The sequence below is a fragment of the Eptatretus burgeri genome, chromosome 4 (genome assembly GCF_056783735.1).
Source record: "Eptatretus burgeri isolate ZD-2024b chromosome 4, Ebu_testis_v1, whole genome shotgun sequence".
Lineage (NCBI taxonomy): Eukaryota > Metazoa > Chordata > Myxini > Myxiniformes > Myxinidae > Eptatretus > Eptatretus burgeri.
Window position 1 is genome coordinate 50,778,971 of NC_140964.1, and position 22,582 is coordinate 50,801,552.

The window sequence follows — 22,582 nt, forward strand, 5'->3', positions numbered from 1 at the left end:
TTGAAACTTTGTCTTGCGTCATAAAGCCTTTGATCGACGCACACTGTAACCTTCAGTTTCATTGCCATGAATCGTGGTGTTCGTCTTTGTTTGATGCTGGAGAAGCTCAGTGATAGAACGTACACCGACTACAAATGATGTGAAACAAAACAAACTTGTACCTCGACAAACTTGTACACCCCAAATAAATAAATAAATAAATGGATCACTCGTTGATTTATTATTCATTTTCACGATTCAATAACATCAAATGAAAATAATCACGATTATTGTACTTTCACCCAAACGATAAAGGATTTATTTTTGCATTTCAGATGAAAATTCCCCAGCAGGAAAAAAAAACCATGAAATAATTTTGGCAGTGAAATTCAAGCCCCCCTCCTCCTCAAACATATTGTGAATGTACTTTTAAAGTCCCCCTCCCCCCACTCCTCAGATTGTGAATGAACTTTTAAAGCCCCCCACTCCTCAAATTGTGAATGAACTTTTAAAGCCCCCACTCCTCAAATTGTGAATGAACCTTTAAAGTCCTCCCACTCCTCAAATTGTGAATGAACTTTTAAAGCCCCACTCAAATTGTGAATGAACCTTTAAAGCCCCCCACTCCTCAAATTGTGAATGAACCTTTAAAGTCCTCCCACTCCTCAAATTGTGAATTAACTTTTAAAGCTCCCCACTCCTCAAATTGTGAATGAACTTTTAAAGCCCCCCACTCCTCAAATTGTGAATGAACTTTTATAGCCCCACACTCCTCTAATTGTGAATGAACTTTTAAAGCCCCCCACTCCTCAAATTGTGAATGAACTTTTATAGCCCCACACTCCTCAAATTGTGAATGAACTTTTAAAGCCCCCCACTCCTCAAATTGTGAATGAACTTTTATAGCCCCACACTCCTCTAATTGTGAATGAACTTTTAAAGCCCCCCACTCCTCAAATTTTGAATGAACTTTTAAAGCCCTCCCACTCCTCAGATTGTGAATGAACTTTTAAAGCCCCCCACTCCTCAGATGGTAAATGATCTTTCAAAGCCCCCCACTCCTCAGATGGTAAATTATCTTTTAAAGCCCCCACTCCTCAAATTGTGAATGAACTTTTAAAGCCCCCCACTCCTCAAATTGTGAATGATCTTTTAAAGCCCTCCCACTCCTCAGATGGTAAATTATCTTTTAACCCCCCCCCCCCACTCCTCAGTTTGTGAATGAACTTTTAAAGCCCCCTCCCTAAAGCCCCTTTTAAAGCCCCCTCCCCTCTCTCCTCCAAAGCAAGCAAAACATGAAACCACAAACACAGAGCACAAATGAAAGTAATGTTTGAAGAAACCATTACACGATGCAAACAAGGCATTACATCACAGCAAGTCATTGTTGAACATCAACAAATCAGGAACTCTGTGATGTCCTTTCACACACTTGGAGGTCTGTAAATCACACCTGGTTCCCTGGGGACAGCAATTCTTGTGGTCTTTGCAGCAAATGGCCTGCAGAACAAATTGACAACTGGTAAAACTATACCAGGGTGAAAGACACGATAGATGGAACAAACAAATGCAAACATCGTTCACAATCCCCCAACTCAAACATTAAATTTTTAAACCACATTACACCCTCATGAAGGAGGTCTTTGAACACGAGTGTCCACTCAGCACACAATCCAATAACTCTGCAATCAAGTAACTCCTATCACAGTTTTAGACTAGAGGGGGAGCACTCGGTAGAGTGCAAAACCTCTGCCGCCAATACTGCTGGGTCACTTAAGTGAACCTGATATCCTATTCATTGTAGGTCAAAACGGATCAGACTCTACTGTACCACGATTGAATAAACTAAACTAAATCAATGCACATGTAGAAATGCCCCAAAAAAAAAAAATCGAAATTTTTTTGAAAAAAAAAGTTGCAAATTTTTTTTTTCTCTAACAAATTTTTTTTTTGGGGGGGGGTTGAAAATCACTTAAAACATGTAGAAATGCAAAAAAAAAAAATTCAAATATTTTTCAAACAATCGAAATTTTTTTGAAAAAAACTTTTTTTTTTGGATCAAGTCCAAAATCTAATGGCATGATCCTTGGACCATACCTAATCCCCCCACCAAGTTTCGTCGAAATCCGTAGAGGAGTTTTTCTGTAATACTGTTCACAAACAAACAAACAGGGGTGAAAACAGTAACCTCCGTCCATCTTGGATGGCAGAGGTTAAAAATTCATGGCATGAGCACAAACACAGTAGCTCAATAACTATCCCAAGTTCTCCAACAAAAATTTAAATAGGGGCAATGCCCCTGTGTTTGCCTGGGAACCACCGGTAGGTGTGGATGACCAACAAAATAGGTAAAGGAGAAGAAAGTTATAAATACGTATTGTTTGAGGGGAAAACCCCTGATTTTTAAAAGAATGTGAACAAACTTTAGTCCATCACAGGTGATGAAGATTGTGGTCAGGTTTCATCGAAATTGTGTGTGCAGTTTCAGAGCAGATCCGAGGATTTATCCACTGACTGAATGATGGGCACCACGTGATGCTATCACCTCACCTGGACTGTGCTCCAGGTGAGTTAAAAATAAGCAAATAAACAGCATGTAGGAATTTATGGGTTCCCACAAGTTCAGATAGGAATGATAAACGGATAAACCTGCGAGTTCAGATGAGGTATAAAGAGAGTACAAAAGACCACATGAGTGAACTAGCAGGGCACTCGGGAGAGTGCATACCTCCGCCAGGTAATGCTTGATCCACGAGAACATATCGTGCCAAATCAATACATTTTTGAAATATCATTCTATACAGTACTATATTGTTTTTGGCCTTATCTCTTAATGGTGAATAAATGCTTTAAAAATTAAATGAATCTCGTATCCAGATCAGGATCCGGATCTTCACCAAAATCGAATCAATTCGTCCTTGTCACACACCCAACGTGTCCACCAAGTTTCACCTGAATACGTCCACAACTTTTTGAGATATCGTGCTATATATCGTTTTTTTGCCGCATTTCTCAATGGTGAAGAATCACTTTAAAAATTTCCGGTAGTCAGATCCGGATTCGGATCTTCAACAAAATCTAATCAGTTCGTCCTTGACACATACCCAACCTGTCCACAAAACTTCATCTGAATCCGTCTGCAACTTTTTGAAATATCCTGTAAACAAACAAACAAATGAAATTGCTCGTTGAGCAAGGAATTGCCGGAATAACTTTGTCATATCGCCATGAACTCTGAAAAAACAAAAACCTGGAAATCAATTTGGTTCTTATAAGTTGATAGTGCTACTGTTTAATGAGTTATGATCATGACCAAACTAAGTGCTATAACTTGGAAGTCAATCAGACTTGAAATGGCGTTTTTATCGCAATTTGAAATTTTTGACCCGACCCCCCTGACATTCGACCCCTGACGGCTAAGAAGGGTGTTGGTGTGACACCCCAATGAGACATATGCTTGGATGCAGAATTGGAAGATGCACATTGTGGATTTAGTTTGAAGTCAATACGACCATTTTAGCGGACGTTATTGCGAAAATAAGAATTTCGGTTTTTCGGTGACCTTGACCTTTGACCTAGATTGACTAAAAAACGACAAGTGTCTAAGTTGGACCATGGCTGACTTCTGTACCCAGTTTGGTCATGATCGCTGAAACGGTGTGGCTGCTACAGGGAAAACAAACACACAAACAGACACACACACACACACACACACACACACACACACACACACACACACACACACACACACACACACACACACACACACACACACACACACACACACACACACACACACAATGACACACACAACCGACCAACATAATTGCCGAAATCCGAAGGATTCCGGCAATTAACAAACAGAAAGAAAGGGGTGAAAACATAACCTCCTTCACCTTCAGTGGTGGAGGTAATTAAAAGCCAAGGAAGTGATAGGGTGCACGTCCAACTCACCTGGGGGAAAGGACAGCAACCCCAAACCCCATTGGGCTCCTCACAACATGTCTGGTTGAAGCCACAGAACTGGCCGTCATTGCAATGCAGCACTCCAAGGGTTTGAGTCTTCTCCGTCTTATGAACCGTAATACCACTGGGTGAGCTATCCAAGGTGGACGAGCTACCGAGTGATGGAGACTTTTTGAACCATGGGATGGCCATCTTGCCAGCATTACATTTTTGCTTTGCCAAATCACATTTGGTAAACTGGGGGCAGCAGTGCTCATGATCTTCACAGCACACAGCCTACATGGAGACACAGTGAAGTGAATAATGTTTCCTGTGTTATATTCAGAAAAGCCATAAAATCCTCAATAAAATACAAATGTTTTCTAACAACTTAAAACCAGAGAGAGAGAGAGAGGGGGTTGATTTCTGGAGGGTTTAGAGGATACGCACATGGGGAAAAGGACAGCACCCCCATTGGCCAATTTCTTCTCGTTTGCAGCAGGTATTATTGTCGGTACACGGAGTACCATCAGGACACTGAGTTCTGGATTCTGTTTGTTCTACTTCTTGTTCTTCTTTAATCCCTCCAACGGTGATGTGCTTGGGGTTCTCAGGGTGAGATGACTGAGTTGGCATCATCTCCTTCCACGGCAAGTCCAATGCATGTGACAGGCATTTATCTGTGGTCGGATCACATATCGTGTCCCGTGCACAGCAATGATGGTGGTCCGTACAACACACCGCCTGGAGAAATGCGGCACAAGGTACAAGCACCGGCATGACGTCCATGGCGATGGTATGATGCAGGATTATACTAAACACATGCATTCATGTACGAATACACCAACGTCAAACAAAAAGGTATGGACGTCTGCAACTTTATGTTGGAACAGAATTTTTTTTTAATCAATAAACTATTCGCAAACATGACAACGTGTGAAACTAAGGATACCTGAGTATAAAACACGGTAACCTAAAATGAAGTCCCAATCCTATCTTCAGGAAATAACATTCGGTATCCCATGACCATTCTTGAGTTTAGTTTGATTTGTTGTTGCCCTTCAAATACATGCACCCAAGGGACAAACAATGTACATTTTGGGTTATATGATTATCTCTTGGCAGATTTCTCTAATATTTGGAGACTCAAAATTTAAAAGAAGATTTGTGAAAAAGTGGATTTTTTTTTAAACCCCCCTTCCCCTCTCCCTCGACACTTCCCCACATTTATATAAGAATACACTTGTCATGTACATTTTCTCGGTGCCAACTTGTTAATACTGTTACGGCTGTGGAAATTTGCAATACACCATAAAGGGTCCTTCCATCAGTTATGACGCTAAGTTCATGTGTAGTTAGTCCACACCTGTTGTTTAGGGAGAATATGTGTGATTCATCCGGGCTGCGACACTTTGAGTTGGCCATTTTTCTTTCTCTATCGTTATTTTGGACCATTGAGCCACCAACAAATCAAACGCCACCACCTTCGCCTCTTTACCTCCACAACTCCATCCCGCAAACATCGCTTCACCGTCATTCCCAAACGACGCCCGCCAACCACCAAAGCACCACAGCAAACCCCCCACCACCTTCGCCGTTCTCTTTCCACAACCAACAACCACACCACCTGTCAACACCGAACGTCGTGCTGTCCAGGGCCCGTTCGGTGATTCTTGCCAAACGTGTCGAGCCGCGGGTACAAATGCGTTCCTTTTAGGAGAGGAAAACGGATCAGGAGAGGCTCATGCCCCTTTTTCTCCATCCAATGGGTGAGCGTCGGGCGGTGTGGTCGCGCCTCCAAGCACGTTTTGATCCGCGAATCTGCATACAAGCTCCTCCCACGGTCTATAAAAACGCGAGAACAACGCAGCTCGTGTGTGAAGAAACGAGTGACGAAAGGGGTGCAGAAAGTGCCGCTAGTCGGAAGTCGTGGAGTTTGAGAGGTTGTCGTTGCGGGGATCGGACGGCGAAGGGGGCGGAGCTCAGAGTTGAGGTCGAGGGACGAGTCGCGGCGTGGAGCAGGGACGCAGAAGAGGACTCAGGGGCGAGAGTTCGCTGGAGTCGGTGCAGTCCCGAGACCCCGCTAGCCGGACGGAGCGTCCGCCATTCCCCTCTCCCGACCCCGAGCATCAACAATTCCCCCCCATCCACGCTGAGATAGCGCCGGTAACCCCGTCCGTTCCCCAACCCAACCGTGGTGTCGACCGACCAACACGTGCCTGCGCAACGCACGCCTGGAGGAGCTCAGCGACCATACCAGGGGCACGGAGTCAGGCGCGTTTCGCGGACATTGCGGATAGCTCGCCATCGCGCCACGAGGGCGCGGGTAAGACCCCTTCGGTCTCGTGGACCTGGCCGATCACCCAGGTCCCACGTTCATTTGGTCCACGGACCTGTCTGCCTCCTTGCCTGTGAGGATGGCTTGTATTTTCTTTGCTTTTGGTGTAAATGTGTGTGTGTGTGGTGCCAGTCTATTAAGTAAACCCGTATAAGTGCTTGTACATTGCTTTATTTGGTAACAACTCTGCATATTGTTCTTGCTTTGACTGTTATATGTGCATTCTTGTATGGCTGTAAATACATGCTTGCCGTGTGTGTGTGTGTGTGTGTGTGTGTGTGTGTGTGTGTGTGTGTGTGTGTGTGTGTGTGTGTGTGTGTGTGTGTGTGTGTGTGTGTGTGTGTGTGTGTGTGTGTGTGTGTGTGTGTGAGTGAGAGAAATAAAGTGCTTGCTTGTCGAACTGTTTCCCGTTTCATTGCGTCCTTTCCTTTGTTTCAAAGTTCCATCTTGCATCACGTAAGGGATTGGTAGTGGGTGTAGACACCCAATAAATAATCTGAACTGTCGAGGTCGACGATAACTCCGCTCGGTTATCCCTGCAGCACGGAACGAGCCGCTTAAGCGGTTCGTGTCCGGAGTCGACCTGCGGCGTAGTACAACTCCTCGGTACACTACCCGCCCGGGTACTTAGGTATATCGACATTCGGCGATTCACCCTATTTCGCGTAGGTAGAATGCGGACTGGGTTGTGGTGAGGTTAAACCCTCACCCGTGGCTAGCTCCTTTGCGGTAGTTCCAAGAGGGTCACGACTGAATTGTCCATTCCGGTGGGCGACGCGTCGCGATTAAAGTTACGTGGCCGATCGCACGCCGGGCGGGCGAAATTCCCAACAATACTTATGCATCATGAAATTTGTTCCATTTACTTGTCCAACCAATAGCAGCAAACGGCCTGCAGAACAAATTGACAACTGGTAAAACTATACCAGGGTGAAGGACACGACAGATGGAACATACAAATGCAAACATCGTTCACAATCCCCCAACTCAAACATTAAATTTTTAAACCACATTACACCCTCATGAAGGAGGTCTTTGAGCACGAGTGTCCACTTAGCACACAATCCAATAACTCCCATCACTTGAACTTCAGTAACAATGTCAACGTGATCACACAAAAGAAGAAGAAGAATAATCACCAACATCCTGAATGAATTACAAATTCCTCCTGAAACCACCTTCAGTCATATGTCAGTCTTGACCAGCTGGTTTGTGATATACTGTACTTGGCTTGAAACTTTCGCCGAGGTGGGAATAATTTGGGCCATTATAGTATAGTAGTATAGTAGTAAAAGTCGTAGTATTAGTCGTGATTGTATCAAAAGCCTTCCATTTGGATTGCAGACAACCTCTCTGCTATATCCTCAAGTGGCAATTTTAACAGTTACAGTAAATTCAGGGCATAAGTACAAACACAGCAGCTCAACAAATATCGCAAGTTCTCCAAGAAAAATTAAAAGAAAGGGGCAATGCCCCTGTGCTGACCTGATACAACCACGGAACCACTGCTCAGTGTGGATGACCCACAAAATATGTAAGGGAGAAGAAAGTTACAAATATGTATTGTTTGAGGGGAAAATCCCTAATTTTTTTTGAATAACGTGAACAAACTTTAGTCCATCACAGGTGATGAAGATTGTGGTCAAGTTTCACCGAAATCGTGTGTGTAGTTTCGGAGAAGAAGATCCGAGGATTTATCCACTGACTGAATGATGCATGACACGTGATGCTATCACCTCACCTTGAATATGCTCCAGGTGAGCGAAAATGAGCAAATAAACAGCATATAGGAATTTCTGGGTTTCCAACATCATGAGCCACAAGTTCAGATGGGAATGATAAACGGATAAACCTGCGAGTTCAGATGAGGTATAGAGTACAAAAGACCACATGAGTGAACATGAAGGGCACTCGGTCGAGCGCGTACCACTGCCACGTAATGCCTAATCCATGACAACATATCGTGCCCAATCAATACATTTTTGAAATATCATGCTCTACATAGGTCAGGAAATCAATGAAAATATATCGCCAAACCCACCACAAATTGCAATAGAAACCATTCAAGTGTTTTTTCACTCCAAGTATGCTATAGAATGACATACTAAAAGTCACCGAAAATCCAAGTGGGGGAACATGTTTATTTTTCAAGATGGCCGCCAAAACTGATAATTTTAGAATCAGCCCTATATCAGCAAGTAATAGTGCTAAAAAATATACGTGAAACACTTAGGTACATGTTATTGGACACTTTTTAAACTTGTCACAGACTTCACATTCAAAATGGCACCAAAACTAGCATATATCTATAATTCCAGCAATGTGTGTGTGTCTGTCGGTCTGTCTGTCTGTATGCGACCGCATTTTCTCGACGACCGCCGGTCCGATCGGATTGAAACTTGCCAGGAATATTGCTCGGGACCCCGCGGATGTGCCTTTTCGAGGTTTGATATCAATCGGACGAGCGGTTCCCAAGTTACGGCCATTTATCTGTCGACTAATGACAAGACACGGTGCTATGACATCACGAATGACGTCACAATGAATGTTATTTATTTATTTTTGTGCCACGATTGATGGTCCGATCTGATTGAAACTTGCCAGGAGTATTGTTGGGGACTCGCGGATGTGCCTTTTCAAGGTTTGATATTAATCGGATGAGCGGTTCCCATGTTACGGCCATTTATCTGTCAACCAATGACAAGACACGGTGCTATGACATCACGAATGACGTCACAATTAATGTTTATTTATTTATTTGTTTGTTTTTTTGTATTTAGAAATAGCCAAATATAAGCAATTACTTGGGATCCATATATAAATAAAACATCGTTAAATTTCATTGGTTCAGACATTTCGGAAATGAATGAAATTCTAAGATATGTTGGAAACATTGTATTATTGTTGTCATAGCGCTAAAGTATTTCTTTCTTTTCATATTACAGTGTAATTAGCTGATCATGGACAAGTGTGTTTTCTGTGAGGAACCTCTATCCAATGGAGAGCCAACTTCCACATTACGCATCAAAGGATGTGAAGGCATTGCCAAGGCTAATGAGTTGCGGAACAGAAATATTAGTACTGTGCCCGGCCAAGTTGTGCATGTCAAGTGTAGGAAGGACTTCTGTTCCCCACAGTACATAATCAGTGACAACAAAAAAGCGAGGACATGACTCTGCAGCTCCCAGTAGTTCACCATGTGCACGTCGATCCACAAGTATGGCATTCAATTACAAAGAAAAATGCATATTTTGTGGTGTTTGCTTACAATGGATTTCCAGAAGACCATAATGCAGGTATGCAAAGAACGTAATGATTTGTGGTCAGACACTGTCAGAGGTAGAATTGAGTATGCGCAGGATATACATGCTGCAGATGCGGTATACCACAACCTCTGCAGCACAAACTTTAGAACAGGAAGGGAAATACCAAATGAGTTCGTTGCAGAAGAAATGATCCCTTGCAAATGGCCTAAGCAGGGCAGACCCTCTGATTCAGTACGAGCAGATGCTTTCATCAAGGTAGCCAAGTATCTGGAGGCCAATGACGATGAACAAACAACAATACAAGATCTAATACATAAAATGGATGAATTTCTGGATGGCACTGATAGTGAATCATATGGATTTACTTACATGAAAGATCAACTTCAAAAACACTTCGGCGACAACATAACGATCACCAAGATCAATGGAAAACGAAATGTGGTTACATTCCGCCACAAAGCATCCGCTATCCTCCACAAATTCTACAGTCAACCCAAGAAAAGCAACAACACTGCAGAGAAAATGAGACTCATTGAGACTGCTGCCAAACTGATTAAAAGTGATGTCAAATCAATGGAAGAGACAAAAGAGGTTTACCCAGATTCAAGTACAATGACATCTTCTGACGAGGCAATGTCATTCTTACCTGAATCATTGAAACTTATGCTTCAGAAACTCGCAGTTGGGAAAGATGCCGATAAGAAAATAGCATCGTTGGGCCAAGCCATTATGCAATGCATTCGACCAAGAGTTCTAATTGCTCCCTTACAGATAGGTTCAGGCGTACAAATGCACCACCATTTTGGGTCTAAATTTCTCATTGACTCTCTCTATGCACACGGTTTCTGTAGCTCATATAAGGAAGTGCAGAAATTTGAGCGCAGTGCAGCAGTCACCCAAGGAACAGGCATACCAAACTACACTGAAGGCAATTCATTCAGTATGTTGCTGACAATGTAGACCTGAGTATCTTCTGGAAGCAATCAACTGTTCCTGCAAGACAGACTGTGCAGAAAGATGCGGCTGTGTAAAGTATGGGCTACAATGTTTTCCAGCATGGATGGAATGCAAAGGACTCCATTGCTCCAATGTGACTCTGCCTGATCCAGAAAGTGACACTGATGATATTGTTATGGCTGTGGAAATTCGCAGAACACCATATAGGTCCTTAGTTCAGTTATGCCGATAAGTCCGTGTTCAGTTAGATTTCCCCACCATTGTTGAATGGGTATTATCCGTGTGGATAGGGCTGTGATCTTTGAGTTATCCGTATTTCTTTTGCTATCGTTATTTTGGACCAACCACAATGCCAACCACCAACCACCTTCTCCGCAACGCCAACCACCAACCACCTTCTCCACCACACCAACCACCAACCACCTTCTCCACCACGCCAACCACCAACCACCTTCTCCACCACGCCAACCACCAACCACCTTCTCCACGCCACTCACCAACCACCACCAACCACCCTCTCCACACCGCCTTCATAACAACGACATCCCCCTCCATCTCCGAAACCGCATCTCCCCCAATAGACCAACCTGAATAACATCGCCTCACCTTCATCTCTGAAACGACACCATCTTTGCGCCAGCCACGGAGAGTCCGCATCGAACGGCATCGCTGCAGGCACACGCGGGGGTTCGCTCGCCGTGCAAGTTTGGTGATTTCTACCACGTCCGCTCTGTGGAAGCTTCGCCTCAGAATTCGGATCAAAAGAGAGAAAGGGGCGGAGCCAGTGGAGGTCAGAGGTGAGGGATCGAAGGTCAGATCTCGCCTCCCGGCCAGTGGAGAGTCAGTCTGGAGAGGTCGGGGAGCCGAGTGGGAGCCTGAAGCCTGGAGAACACAGTCGGGGGAGAAGTCCAGGAGAGCAGAGGACACGCGAGCTGGGAGCGTGGCCAAACCTGCTGCGCCGCGCAGACCTGCGCGTTCGTGTGGAGAGAGCCGGAGAGAGCTCGCCAGCCAGCGCCAAATGGTCTGAGGTGATCGGGCCGCAGCACAGTTCGAGCATCTTTGAGGGATGGACAGGTTCTTACAAAGAGCATCAACTTTGGAAGAGCATCAAGACCCGTTCGTTCCTCTCAACGCGTCGCCGGCTGAGGCCCGAATCACCCGGCCGCTTGGCAAGGCCTGGGCTCAAACGCGGCTACGCTAGCTGGCATGGGGACGGGACGTCGCGGGTCGCCCTATCGAGGCACCACGAGGGTGGAGGTAACCTGCAACGGTCTCACGGAGCTTCTGCGGTCTACACGGCTCCGTGCAATAAAGATCCACAGAGGTCCAGTCTGCCCCTCGTCTGTCCTGGGGCTTTTCTTTGCTTTCGAATGAATGTTGTGGCACCATGTCCGCAAGTAGAACTGTATAAGTGACTGTACGTAATAAATAGACGGTCATAGCACTTTGTCTTGTTCGCGTCTTGTCCCTTCCTGCCAATTCATTGCTTGATTGTATACGTGTAAATAATAAATGTGCTTGTTTGAATGTGAACCTGTTCGTCATGTCATTTTCCCCATTGAAACGCCATATTGCATTTCGGAATGGTTGCGGGCTTTTTGGTAGCCGATAAAAGAATCGGATCCAACGAGGTCTTGCGATAATACCCCGCTCGGTTATCTCAGAACGGAACGAACCGCTTAAGCGGTTCGTGTCCACACAGACCTCGCTGAGGTACGGTCTCTGGGTAGGCTGCCCGTGCGAATAATTAGGTATATCGACAATTCGGCGATTGACCCTGTCACGCGCGGGTAGAATATTGACTAGGCCGTGGTGTGCGCTTGGAGCACACCCGTGACTGGTTTTCGGCGTTGTTCCGGAAAGTTGCGACTGAATTGTCCGTTCGGTGGGCGAAGCGACCGCTATTGGTTAGACGCGGTCGTTCCGCACGCCGGCGGGTGGGAGAATTCGTAACAATATGTAATGGGCATATCCACCAAAGGTTTAGTATTCCGTGCACTCGTATTACTTTAAAAGTGTACCATTTTCAACTAGGGCCTATACTGATTTCAAGATGTCAACATGAATCTCAGTCACAAATCATAAAAACATGAACGATATCAGGCGAGTGGACAGCCAATTTGGTGACCATCTTGAATTTGATGCATGAGGGCATAAAATGCCTGAAAATAGTTTCCTGATGCCCACAATAAGAGTGTCATTTATACATGAAAATATTTGCTTATATTTTACTATTTTTTAATTTGAGTTTTGGCAGACATTTTGGAAGACATTTTGGTGGTCATTTTGAATTTGAAATGTGTAACCAGTTTAAAAATGTCAGAAACACGTTTATTGTGTCCAGCAACATAAACCTAAGTGTTTCACATAATATTTAAGTCCAATTATTTGCTGATATAGGGCTGATTCCAAAACCGTCAGTTTTGGCGGCCATTTTGAATTTGAAGTATGTGAACCATTTAAAAATGTCAGAAATGGGTTTATTATGTCCAATAACATGTACCCAAGTGTTTCACGTATATTTTTAGCACTATTACTTTCTGATATAGGGCTGATTCTAAAATTATCAGTTTTGGTAGCCATTTTGGTGGCCATCTTGAAAAATAAACGTTCCCCAACTTGGATTTTCGGTGACTTTTACTCTGTCATTCTATAGTATATTTAGAGTGAAAAAACACTTGAATGGTTTCTATTGCAATTTGTGGTGGGTATATCACTAGATTCCCTGGCCTAACAGTACGATATCATTTTTGGCCCTATCTCTCAATGGTGAAGAATCGCTTTAAGGATTAAATGAATCTCGTATCCAGATCAGGATCCGGATCTTCACCAAAATCGAATCAATTCGTCCTTGTCACACACTGAACGTGTCCACCAAGTTTCGGCCGAATCCGTCCACAACTTTTTGAGATATCGTGTGGCATATACTTTTTGGCCCATTCTCTGAATGGTGAAGAATCACTTTTAAAAAGTTCTGGTAGCCGGATCCGGATCCGGATCTTCAACAAAATCTAATCAGTTCGTCCTGGTCACACACCCAACCTAATTTAACCTAGATCCGTCCACAACTTTTTGAGATATCCTGCACACAAACACACAGACAGACAAGAGAGGGGTGAAAACATAACCTCCTTCACCTTCAGTGGTGGAGGTAATTAAAAGCCAAGGAAGTGATAGGGTGCACGTCCAACTCACCTGGGGGAAAGGACAGCAACCCCAAACCCCATTGGGCTCCTCACAACATGTCTGGTTGAAGCCACAGAACTGGCCGTCATTGCAATGCAGCACTCCAAGGGTTTGAGTCTTCTCCGTCTTATGAGCCGTAATACCACTGGGTGAACTATCCAAGGTGGACGAGCTACCGAGTGATGGAGACTTTTTGAACCATGGGATGGCCAACTTGCCAGCATTACATTTTTGCTTTGCCACATCACATTTGGTAAACTGGGGGCAGCAGTGCTCATGATCTTCACAGCACACAGCCTACATGGAGACACAGTGAAATGAATAATGTTTTCTGTGTTATGTTCAGAAAAGCCATAAAATCCTCAATAAAATACAAATTTTTTCTAACAACTTAAAACCAGAGAGAGAGAGAGGGGGTTGATTTCTGGAGGGTTTAGAGGATACGCACATGGGGTAAAGGACAGCACCCCCATTGGCCAATTTCTTCTCGTTTGCAGCAGGTATTATTGTCGGTACACGGAGTACCATCAGGACACTGAGTTCTGGATTCTGTTTGTTCTACTTCTTGTTCTTCTTTAATCCCTCCAACGGTGATGTGCTTGGGGTTCTCAGGGTGAGATGACTGAGTTGGCATCATCTCCTTCCATGGCAAGTCCAATGCATGTGACAGGCATTTATCTGTGGTCGGATCACATATCGTGTCCCGTGCACAGCAATGATGGTGGTCCTTACAACACACCGCCTGGAGAAATGGGGCACAAGGTACAAGCACCGGCATGAGGTCCATGGTGATGGTATGATGCAGGATTATACTAAACACATGCATTCATGTACGAATACACCGACGTCAAACAAAAAAGTATGGACGTCTGCACCTTGATGTTGGAACAGAAAAAAAGAATTAATTAATAAACTATTCGCAAACATGACAACGTGTGAAACTAAGGATACCTGAGTATAAAACACGGTAACCTAAAATGAAGTTCCAATCCTATCTTCAGTAAATAACATTCGGTATCCCATGAACATTCTTGAGTTTATTTTGATTTGTTGTTGCCCTTCAAATACATGCACCCAAGGGACAAACAATGTACATTTTGGGTTATTTGATTATCTCTTGGCAGATTTCTCCAATATTTGGAAATTCAGAATTTAAAAGAAGATTTGTGAAAAAGAGTAGATTTGTTTTTAATCCCCTCTGACTCTTCCCTTCCCCACATTTGTACAATAACAAGCAAATAAAACCCGTTGCTTCACTGACGGAAATATTAAGGGGGGGGGGAGAGGGAGGAACAAGAGAGAGGGGAGGGAGAGAGAGGGGGGAGGGCAAGAGAGGAGAGGCAGAGGCAGAGGGGTGTGAGACAGAGGCAGAGGGGTTGGGGGAGGGGGTCGAGGTGTGAGTGACGGTCGAGAAGTTAAAGGGGCAGTGAGAGTGGGAAAGGGGAGAGGAAGGGATTCCAGCAAATGTGACATCCAGTTTTATGTCAATCCAAGAGACTGTACACACATTTATGAATTACCCTGCCGATGAAACACCAGGATGGCAGTTTATAGCTGGGTTGGGATTTGAACGCAGGCCAGACAGCTGAGAGAGTGCGTACTTACCTCTTGGCTAGCTTGCCATGATGTGGCGATTCATTGCTTTGTCACAACTGAAAACACTTTTTGCTCATTGTAATCATCTAATTTATTTTGCTTTCCTAACTCTGGAGATGTCCCCACGCCCCACAGAGAACCATGCCATGATATTGCCGTGGAAGCTTGTCGAGATCGAAGCTGGAGGAGTGCTCCAAGCAAGCATTCCACCAAAATGGTTGAAGAAACTTTTATATGTATCTGAATAATGTATGTTGATCGACTTGAACAATGTTCAGGGACCACTCACCTGCGTTTGCCCCACATTGTTCAATGGTACTGTATATCGGGCGATGGCTTGGCTCTCTGAAAATGTGCAATTTCCCCTTTTTGTACGATATTCTTTCATTATCTGACCCGTTACTTCGGCATCGAAAAATACAAAAATAAATAAATAAAACGAAACATTTCTTCACATCACAGCAGGATAGCTGAGAGGGACGCACGCTGGCTCTAAGCTGTCGAGCCTGGGTTCAAATCCCGACCCAGCTATAAACTGTCATCCCGGTGTTTCACATGCAGGGTGATTCCTTAATGTACAGTCGTGGCCAAAAATATTGGCACCCTTGGACTTTTTTCAAATAACTCACAATTTTCTCGAAAAATAAGTTGAAATTGACAAAAGTTTTTGGTCTCCACAATTCTTTGTTTCACTGTTAATATTACAGAACCTTTGATTTTGATTCAGAACTTAATATATCCTTTTAAATCATAAAATAAAAAGAAATGGCATTGATAAAATTATTAACACCCTTGACTTGAAATTTGGTAGCACTTCCTTTGAACAAAATAACTGCAGTGAAGCGCTTCCTATAGCCATGAATGAGCTTCCTACACCACTCTACTGGCAGTTTGGCCCACTCTTCTTGTGCAAACTGCTCCAATTCTCCCAGATTTGAAGGGTGCCTTCTCCCTACTGCTGTTTTCAGATCTCCCCACAGGTGTTCAATGGGATTTAGATCTGGACTCATTGCTGGCCACTTCAGAACAGTCCAGCATTTTGTGTTGAACCATTCCTGGGTGCTTTTTGAAGTGTGTTTGGGATCATTGTCCTGCTGCAAGACCCATGACCTTCGATGGAGACCCAGCTTTCTGACACTGAGTTGAAAATTGCGCTCCAAAATGCCTTGGTAATCTCCTGATTTCATGATACTATGCACACATTCAAGGTACCCAGTGCCAGAGGCAGCACAGCAACTCCAAAACATCACTAAACCTCCTCCATGTTTGACTGTAGGGAAGGTGTTCTTTTCTTTGAAGGCTTCATTTTGTTTTCTGGAAACATAGAGATGATGTGTTTCACCAAGAAAGCTCTAATTTGGTCTCATCTTTCCACAGGACATTCTCCCAGAAGGATTTTGGCTTGTTCAGGTGTGTTTTGGCAAACTCCAGTCAGGTTTTCTTACGTCTCTCTCTCAGCAGTGGGGTCCTCCTGGGTATCCTAGAATAGAACCCCCTCTCATCGAGTTTGTGACAGATGGTGCGAGTTGAAACTGTCGTACATTGTGTCTCAAGGTCAGCTTGAATCTGTTTGGCAGTTGATCGAGGTGCTTTCTCCACCATTCAAACAATCCTTTGCTGCAATCTTCGATCAAGTTTTCTCTTGTGGCCACTTCCAGGGAGGTTGGTTACAGTGCCAGGGCCTTAAACTTCCTGGTAACATTGAGTACGGTGGACACAGGAACATCAAGGGCTCGAGAGATGGACTTGTAGCCTTGAGATTGTCCATGCTTGGCTACGATCTTGTGTCTGCCATTCACAAACAATTCTCTGTTTTTTTCTTTTCTCCATGCTCATTGTGGTTCACACAGTGACACAAAACAGCAGAATGACTCCTTTTCTCTATTCAAACTGGTTGAATGAGCTGGCCTGTGAAGGGCAGCAGCACAGGAGGTACTCCCATGGAGTGGGATTTCAGTTTTCCTTGCGTTTGTGGGTTTTGCGGAATGAAGGATTTTACAGTGGTCGGAATGCAGATCCTGCCACCAACCTCTGCAAAAAAGAACTAACCAGGAAAAAGCTTACAAAACTTACAAAAAAGCAGGACGACGTCCGCAGACAGTTGGGCACTGGTTATGGATGGATGTTGGCTCACAAGGAGCTCCTCCGCCCTCGGACAGGTTTTCTTTTTAATCCTGATGGCTGTCCATATCCATACACTCTTCACCAGAAAACCTGCTGGGGGAGACTGTTTCGTCGCCGACAACCCCAACACGAAACAGGTTTGTATAGCCTGACCATGAAACAGATTAGTACAGGTTTACATGGTAACTGCAGCAAGTCATATATCTAATCTGGGCTAACCTGACAATAATATTACGAGTTGGCCATCTTGGGAACCATAAGTGATCTCCGATCACAGCACGCCAGGTGCAACTTATGTATCGACACGAATGTGCATGAAAAAGATCACCAAAAATGATTTTCGGAGGGATATTTTTTTTTCATTTTTCTCAGAGGTCTTAAGGGGTCTGAAGTGTCTTAAGATTCTTAAAAGTTCTAACAAAGAGTATAAAGGTTGGAAGGGGTGTAAAGAGTCAAAGTCTGATGGGTATAAAGTGTCTTAATGGTCCTAAATGGGTCTAAAGTGTTTAAAGGGTCTAAATGCATGGAATATTCTGAGGGGTCTCATGGGTCGTAATGGACTTGAGAGGTGGAAGTTATCTAAATGGTCTTTCAATGGTATAAGAGGTCTTCAAAGGGTCGAAAGGTTTCGGGATTTGAGGGGCTAAGGGGTCTGAAGGAGTGTTAGGGTTTGAAAGGGTCAATGGTATCTAAAAGTCAAAAAGTTATGTTCCAAAAGTATGTCACCAAATTAAAAGACGTAGGGACGGTTCAAGTCACGTTCAAACGGTACGTAATTAGTAAACACACTCATATGTAACTTTTTTCAAGAGACACATACAGACAGACAGACAGACAGACATGAATTAATGTTGGCTTTTATAGTGTTGATTATGGGCAGGGCAATGTATAATGGAAAAGTCATACACAACTCTCAATTCCACCTACTTCTTGTCGGTGGAATTTTTGATTGCGAGACTCGACATTTGATGTTCAAACTTGAACTTGCGTTCTTTATTTCAAGTGATTAGTACAATTTTACTCCTTATATTGTACTTGCCAAGGATAAATACGGCTGAACGTATCTGATGTCTGGAATCAAAATACTTTTTTTTTTCTTCCGTTACCTAAGATGGACGGAGGTTACGTTTTCAACCGTCTGTCTGTGAGCAGGATATCTTCAAAAGTTGCGAATGGAATTGGTGGACATGTTGGGAGTGTGACAACGAAATGATTAGATTTTGGTGAAGATCCGAAACAAAGAGGAGTTTTAAATTTTTTTTTTTTTAAGTGATTCTTTACCATTGAGAGATGGGGCCCAAAAATGATATATAGCATGATGTTTCAAAAAGTTTTGGACGGATTATAACAAAACTAGGTGTCGGAGTTGGTTAGATGACAAGAAAGAACCGATTAGATTTTGATTCGTGTCTGAATCCAGTTCCGATCTATCAGTGGGATACAAAATGTAAATTGTTTAGCCTGGCGGAGGTATGCACTCTACCGAGTGCTGTTCTAGTTTAAACCTGGCTTTAAGTAGGTAAAAAAAAAATTTAATGGTAGTTTCAAACAGCTTCGAAGTTTGACAAAGTTTTTGATGAAACGATGCATAAATTGTAACGAGTTAAGTTAATTTTAACAAGCAATGTATAAATTTCAACGACTTGATGAAAATGCATAAATTGTACCTAGTTCAGTGATTTTTTCATGAAAATGGATAAATATTTAACTATTTTAGTGACACGACTAAAATGTAAACCAGTCCAGCTTACAAATAACAGCTTACACCGTAAATTGTTTTGTTTTTCAGATATCGAGCTCATGGAAGATCTGACATGGAAGAGAAGAGGGGTGAAAGGCAGACACATCAACAATGCAACAGAGCGGATAAGAAGGCGAATACTGGGCAAAAAATAAAAAGCTTCATTATAATTAGGGACATGCAGATACGAGGAGAGAACATCAGGCATAAGTAGACAAAGGACAAGTGAACAGACAGAAAAGCTGGTAAATAGGGTAGATGTGGAAAAGTGTAATTTAACTGGAGAGGAGTGAATGAGGAAATAATAGAACAGGAATACGAGTAGATGGTGATGAGATATGGAAATGGCTCACCATGTTAAATGGATGCAAGGGGGTATCATGAGCGGATAGACTCAGGGAGGTGAATTTACATTTTTGAGAAGAATGGGAGAAAAGGAGTGGATGTGAGCAATTACTCGAAATTTTGGGGGTGGAAAACGAGGTATGGATTCTGGCTGAGTACAATATGGTGCGGCTCGAGAGGGATGTTTGGCATAGAGGGTAGGTGGGGCAACAACATCTAAACAGCACAAGTGGTTGTAATATCATTGCAAGTAACATTAACATCATGTAAAACTAAATCCCATTTATCGATGCCAAAGAAAGGTATTGCTGCGTCCAGAGGGTTTGCCCCCTACCGGGACAGATGGCCAAACAGTTCTCCCTTGGAGGCTTACAGCCGAGATTCTCAGAGATTATGGCGCACGCAGGAAAGAAATGGCGGCAAAGGACGGAGGCACACGGGTTGTACTCTTGAACCCACAACAGATTCGGCTTCGAGGTCGGTCTCTCATGACCCAACCAAGAGTCAATGGCCAGCGTCTTGCTCCACCATGTGAGCCAATTCACCTCAGCACGAATACGGGAATCACGCAGCCATTTCGTCGTGCCGAGAGGGAGCAAAGTGAGATCCTCCGTCCCAGTCACGTTCCTCTCACAACTACCGTCTCAGACACGCTCTTCTTCTTCCTGCTAACGTCACACTCATCAATCATAAGCCTCGGGGGTGTGACTTTGCCCGCCGTCACACTTGGGGACAGGGCTTCTTGCCTGCTTGGTCATACAGCTCTGTTGTAATGGTTGTTGTTATAAAAACGTAACTTTCCTTGCTGGTTTGTAATACAAAAAAATAGGGAAAAGGTCACAGGAGGCAATTACATACTGGAGGACTTAGCCTTAATCCCTATCTAACACAGTGTCACCCCCTGTGTGGTGATGAGTCACACTTGAGCTCAAAGTTTCCCTACTTAATTTACATCAAGATGTCTCATGCTCGTCCATGGACAAAGCTACTCTATACGATCCTATCTTTCCGATGAAATTCATCTATCTACCCTACACACATAACAGTATATAAGCTACAGAACATTGACGGCCATGTGTGTCTCCCCCACCCCAAACCATGATGAGTACCCTATTACTGTCCTAAGGTCTACTCATCGGAAATATAGTTAGAGACACAATGCAGAATATAAATCGTATCTGTCAAACCATGTTGGGGGGGGGGGGGGAAAGAGTCTGGCCTGTATGTATGGGGTGATGTAGCTTAGATAATTTATTTCATCCACACCAGAGTTATTTTTTATCAGAAGTCTACTATAAATTAATATCTTGGGAGTATATCAGATATATCATCTTAATCGAGAATGTGTAATGTTTCTAAATTTTTTGTTTTTAAGGTGTCAGAGCTGTCAGATTTATATTCTGCGAGTTATCACATCAGGTTCTGCACCAAAAAGATAATGGACCGACAAGTGTAAACTACATAACATTTTGTGTTTTGTAAGCATTTTATACAGGAAGACTGTATTCCCCAGAAAAAGAGTCCTTCACAAGGTGATGTGGTCAATGGTTTTGCCACACCGGGCATCTGCACAGACTTACGTGAGGCATGGGACAGCATGCCCAGTCTCCTTCGAAGTGCTCACAGCAGGTGGATAGATGGGAGCAAACTTTACCATCAGGGCACGTTATGTTTCCCAAAGCCGAAACACGGGGCCTACTGGCTTTGTTTGTTGAGGAGGTGGGTACAGTCGGTACCTTCTTCAGCCATGGAATGGACAAGTCACCTTTGATGCATTTTTTATGTTTCAAGTCACATTGGGTGTTCTTGGGACAGCAGTGAATTTTGTCCTTACAGCACACCGCCTGCACAGATGACAAGTCACACCAGAGGGGGGTTGAGTCATTGATAGAGAACACTTTACTGGGGAAAACAAGTAACTCCATGACATTTACCCTGAGAATTTTCTGCACTGTTTATTACAAAGAAAAATACAATTGATCCACAAAACGCCATGTGGAGGTAGGAAAACAACAATACGAGTTCCCTTACAAGGAACTTCAACACAGGAGGACTCTATTAAGCCCATCAAGATGTGCAATGGAGGTAGAGCATTTATTTTTTGTTTTTGTTTGAAAGCTTGTTTATTGCAATTAACATTATTTTTTTATTTGCTTTCAGATTGATCCATTTTGGCTGAGTGATTAGCTGTTGCTCAAAGAGCACGGATAGCTGTATGGTTGAGGTTTGGCAGTCTCTAATTGTGGTTATGATTGTGGCAGCAAGAAATGGGGAAAAAATTTCACTTTGGATCCAAAAACAATGAAAAACTCTCACCAAAAGCTTATCCCAACTGGTTCAATCAAGGAATTAAGAGGACCAGGAAGACGTACTAAAACTTGAGATCACCAGGAAACATTGACCGGGTCCGAGACATGTTCACAAGGAGCCCAAAGAAGTCGATCAGACAAGTGGTGCATCAAAGTTTACCATCAAACCATTGAAAGGCAACTCTGATGTCATTATGAAAAGCGTGAAATCAATGCCCAATACTGTATGTTATTTAGTCTCGTGGGATTTGGAGGTGGTACCAGAACAATGAAAGTTGGTGAATTCTATGGTGTTGAAACTTCCATCAGCTGGTTTCAATGTGGCAAACCCCTTTCACCACAACATTGTGACAAGTTAGTTGATTCAGGGCCACTCCAACCCAAGAAGAGAAACAGAACAGCGTTTAGAAAAGAAGTGAAGCTTACTTCCTCATGTGCGCAGCAACCATAAGTTCCATTTTGCAGTTGACAGCAGGTGGTATTCACAAAACATCGTTTTCCATCAGGACATTTGATCGCATCGGTCCATACAGAGAGTACGAGACAGGCCAGTACAAGACCGCCAGTCAACCACATGGTGCAGGAACTGTGGGACATGTTTGCGTTTAAACTTCAATGTCAAAACATTTTGTTCCACATTGCAATGCGAAGAAAATGTGGGCACAACAGAGAAAATATCACGATGAAGTTTTCTAGATAAGTGCACTTACCACCTTTGCCATTATCTTTGAGCTGTCTACTTTGGATAAGATCACCTTATCGTGGCTGATTTATTGATATACTCGCAAAAGCTTCG

At 43.5% G+C, this 22,582-nt stretch overlaps 1 protein-coding gene and 1 pseudogene across 6 annotated transcripts in view; one reads left to right on the forward strand and one right to left on the reverse strand.

Moving 5' to 3' along the window:
- Positions 1 to 201: 201 nt before the first annotated feature.
- The window catches only part of LOC147028039 (progranulin-like), a 50,154-nt gene continuing 27,773 nt past the window's right edge, over positions 202 to 22,582 (reverse strand). For 3 of the 6 annotated variants that reach the window (XM_085877998.1, XM_085878000.1, XM_085878001.1), the window contains exons 2-8: positions 22,213 to 22,372; positions 21,058 to 21,321; positions 14,120 to 14,413; positions 13,681 to 13,968; positions 4,375 to 4,668; positions 3,934 to 4,221; positions 202 to 1,479 (exon numbers count right to left, since the gene is read on the reverse strand). In XM_085877998.1, the coding sequence (XP_085734124.1) occupies positions 1,351 to 1,479; positions 3,934 to 4,221; positions 4,375 to 4,668; positions 13,681 to 13,968; positions 14,120 to 14,413; positions 21,058 to 21,321; positions 22,213 to 22,372 (1,717 nt within the window). In that variant the 3' untranslated portion in view covers positions 202 to 1,350. Of the gene's footprint in view, positions 1,480 to 3,933; positions 4,222 to 4,374; positions 4,669 to 13,680; positions 13,969 to 14,119; positions 14,414 to 21,057; positions 21,322 to 22,212; positions 22,384 to 22,582 lie in introns of those variants that run through there. The other 3 variants (XR_015057393.1, XM_085877999.1, XM_085878002.1) reach the window with 3 other exon arrangements.
- Positions 9,223 to 10,488, forward strand: LOC147028040 (uncharacterized; annotated as a pseudogene).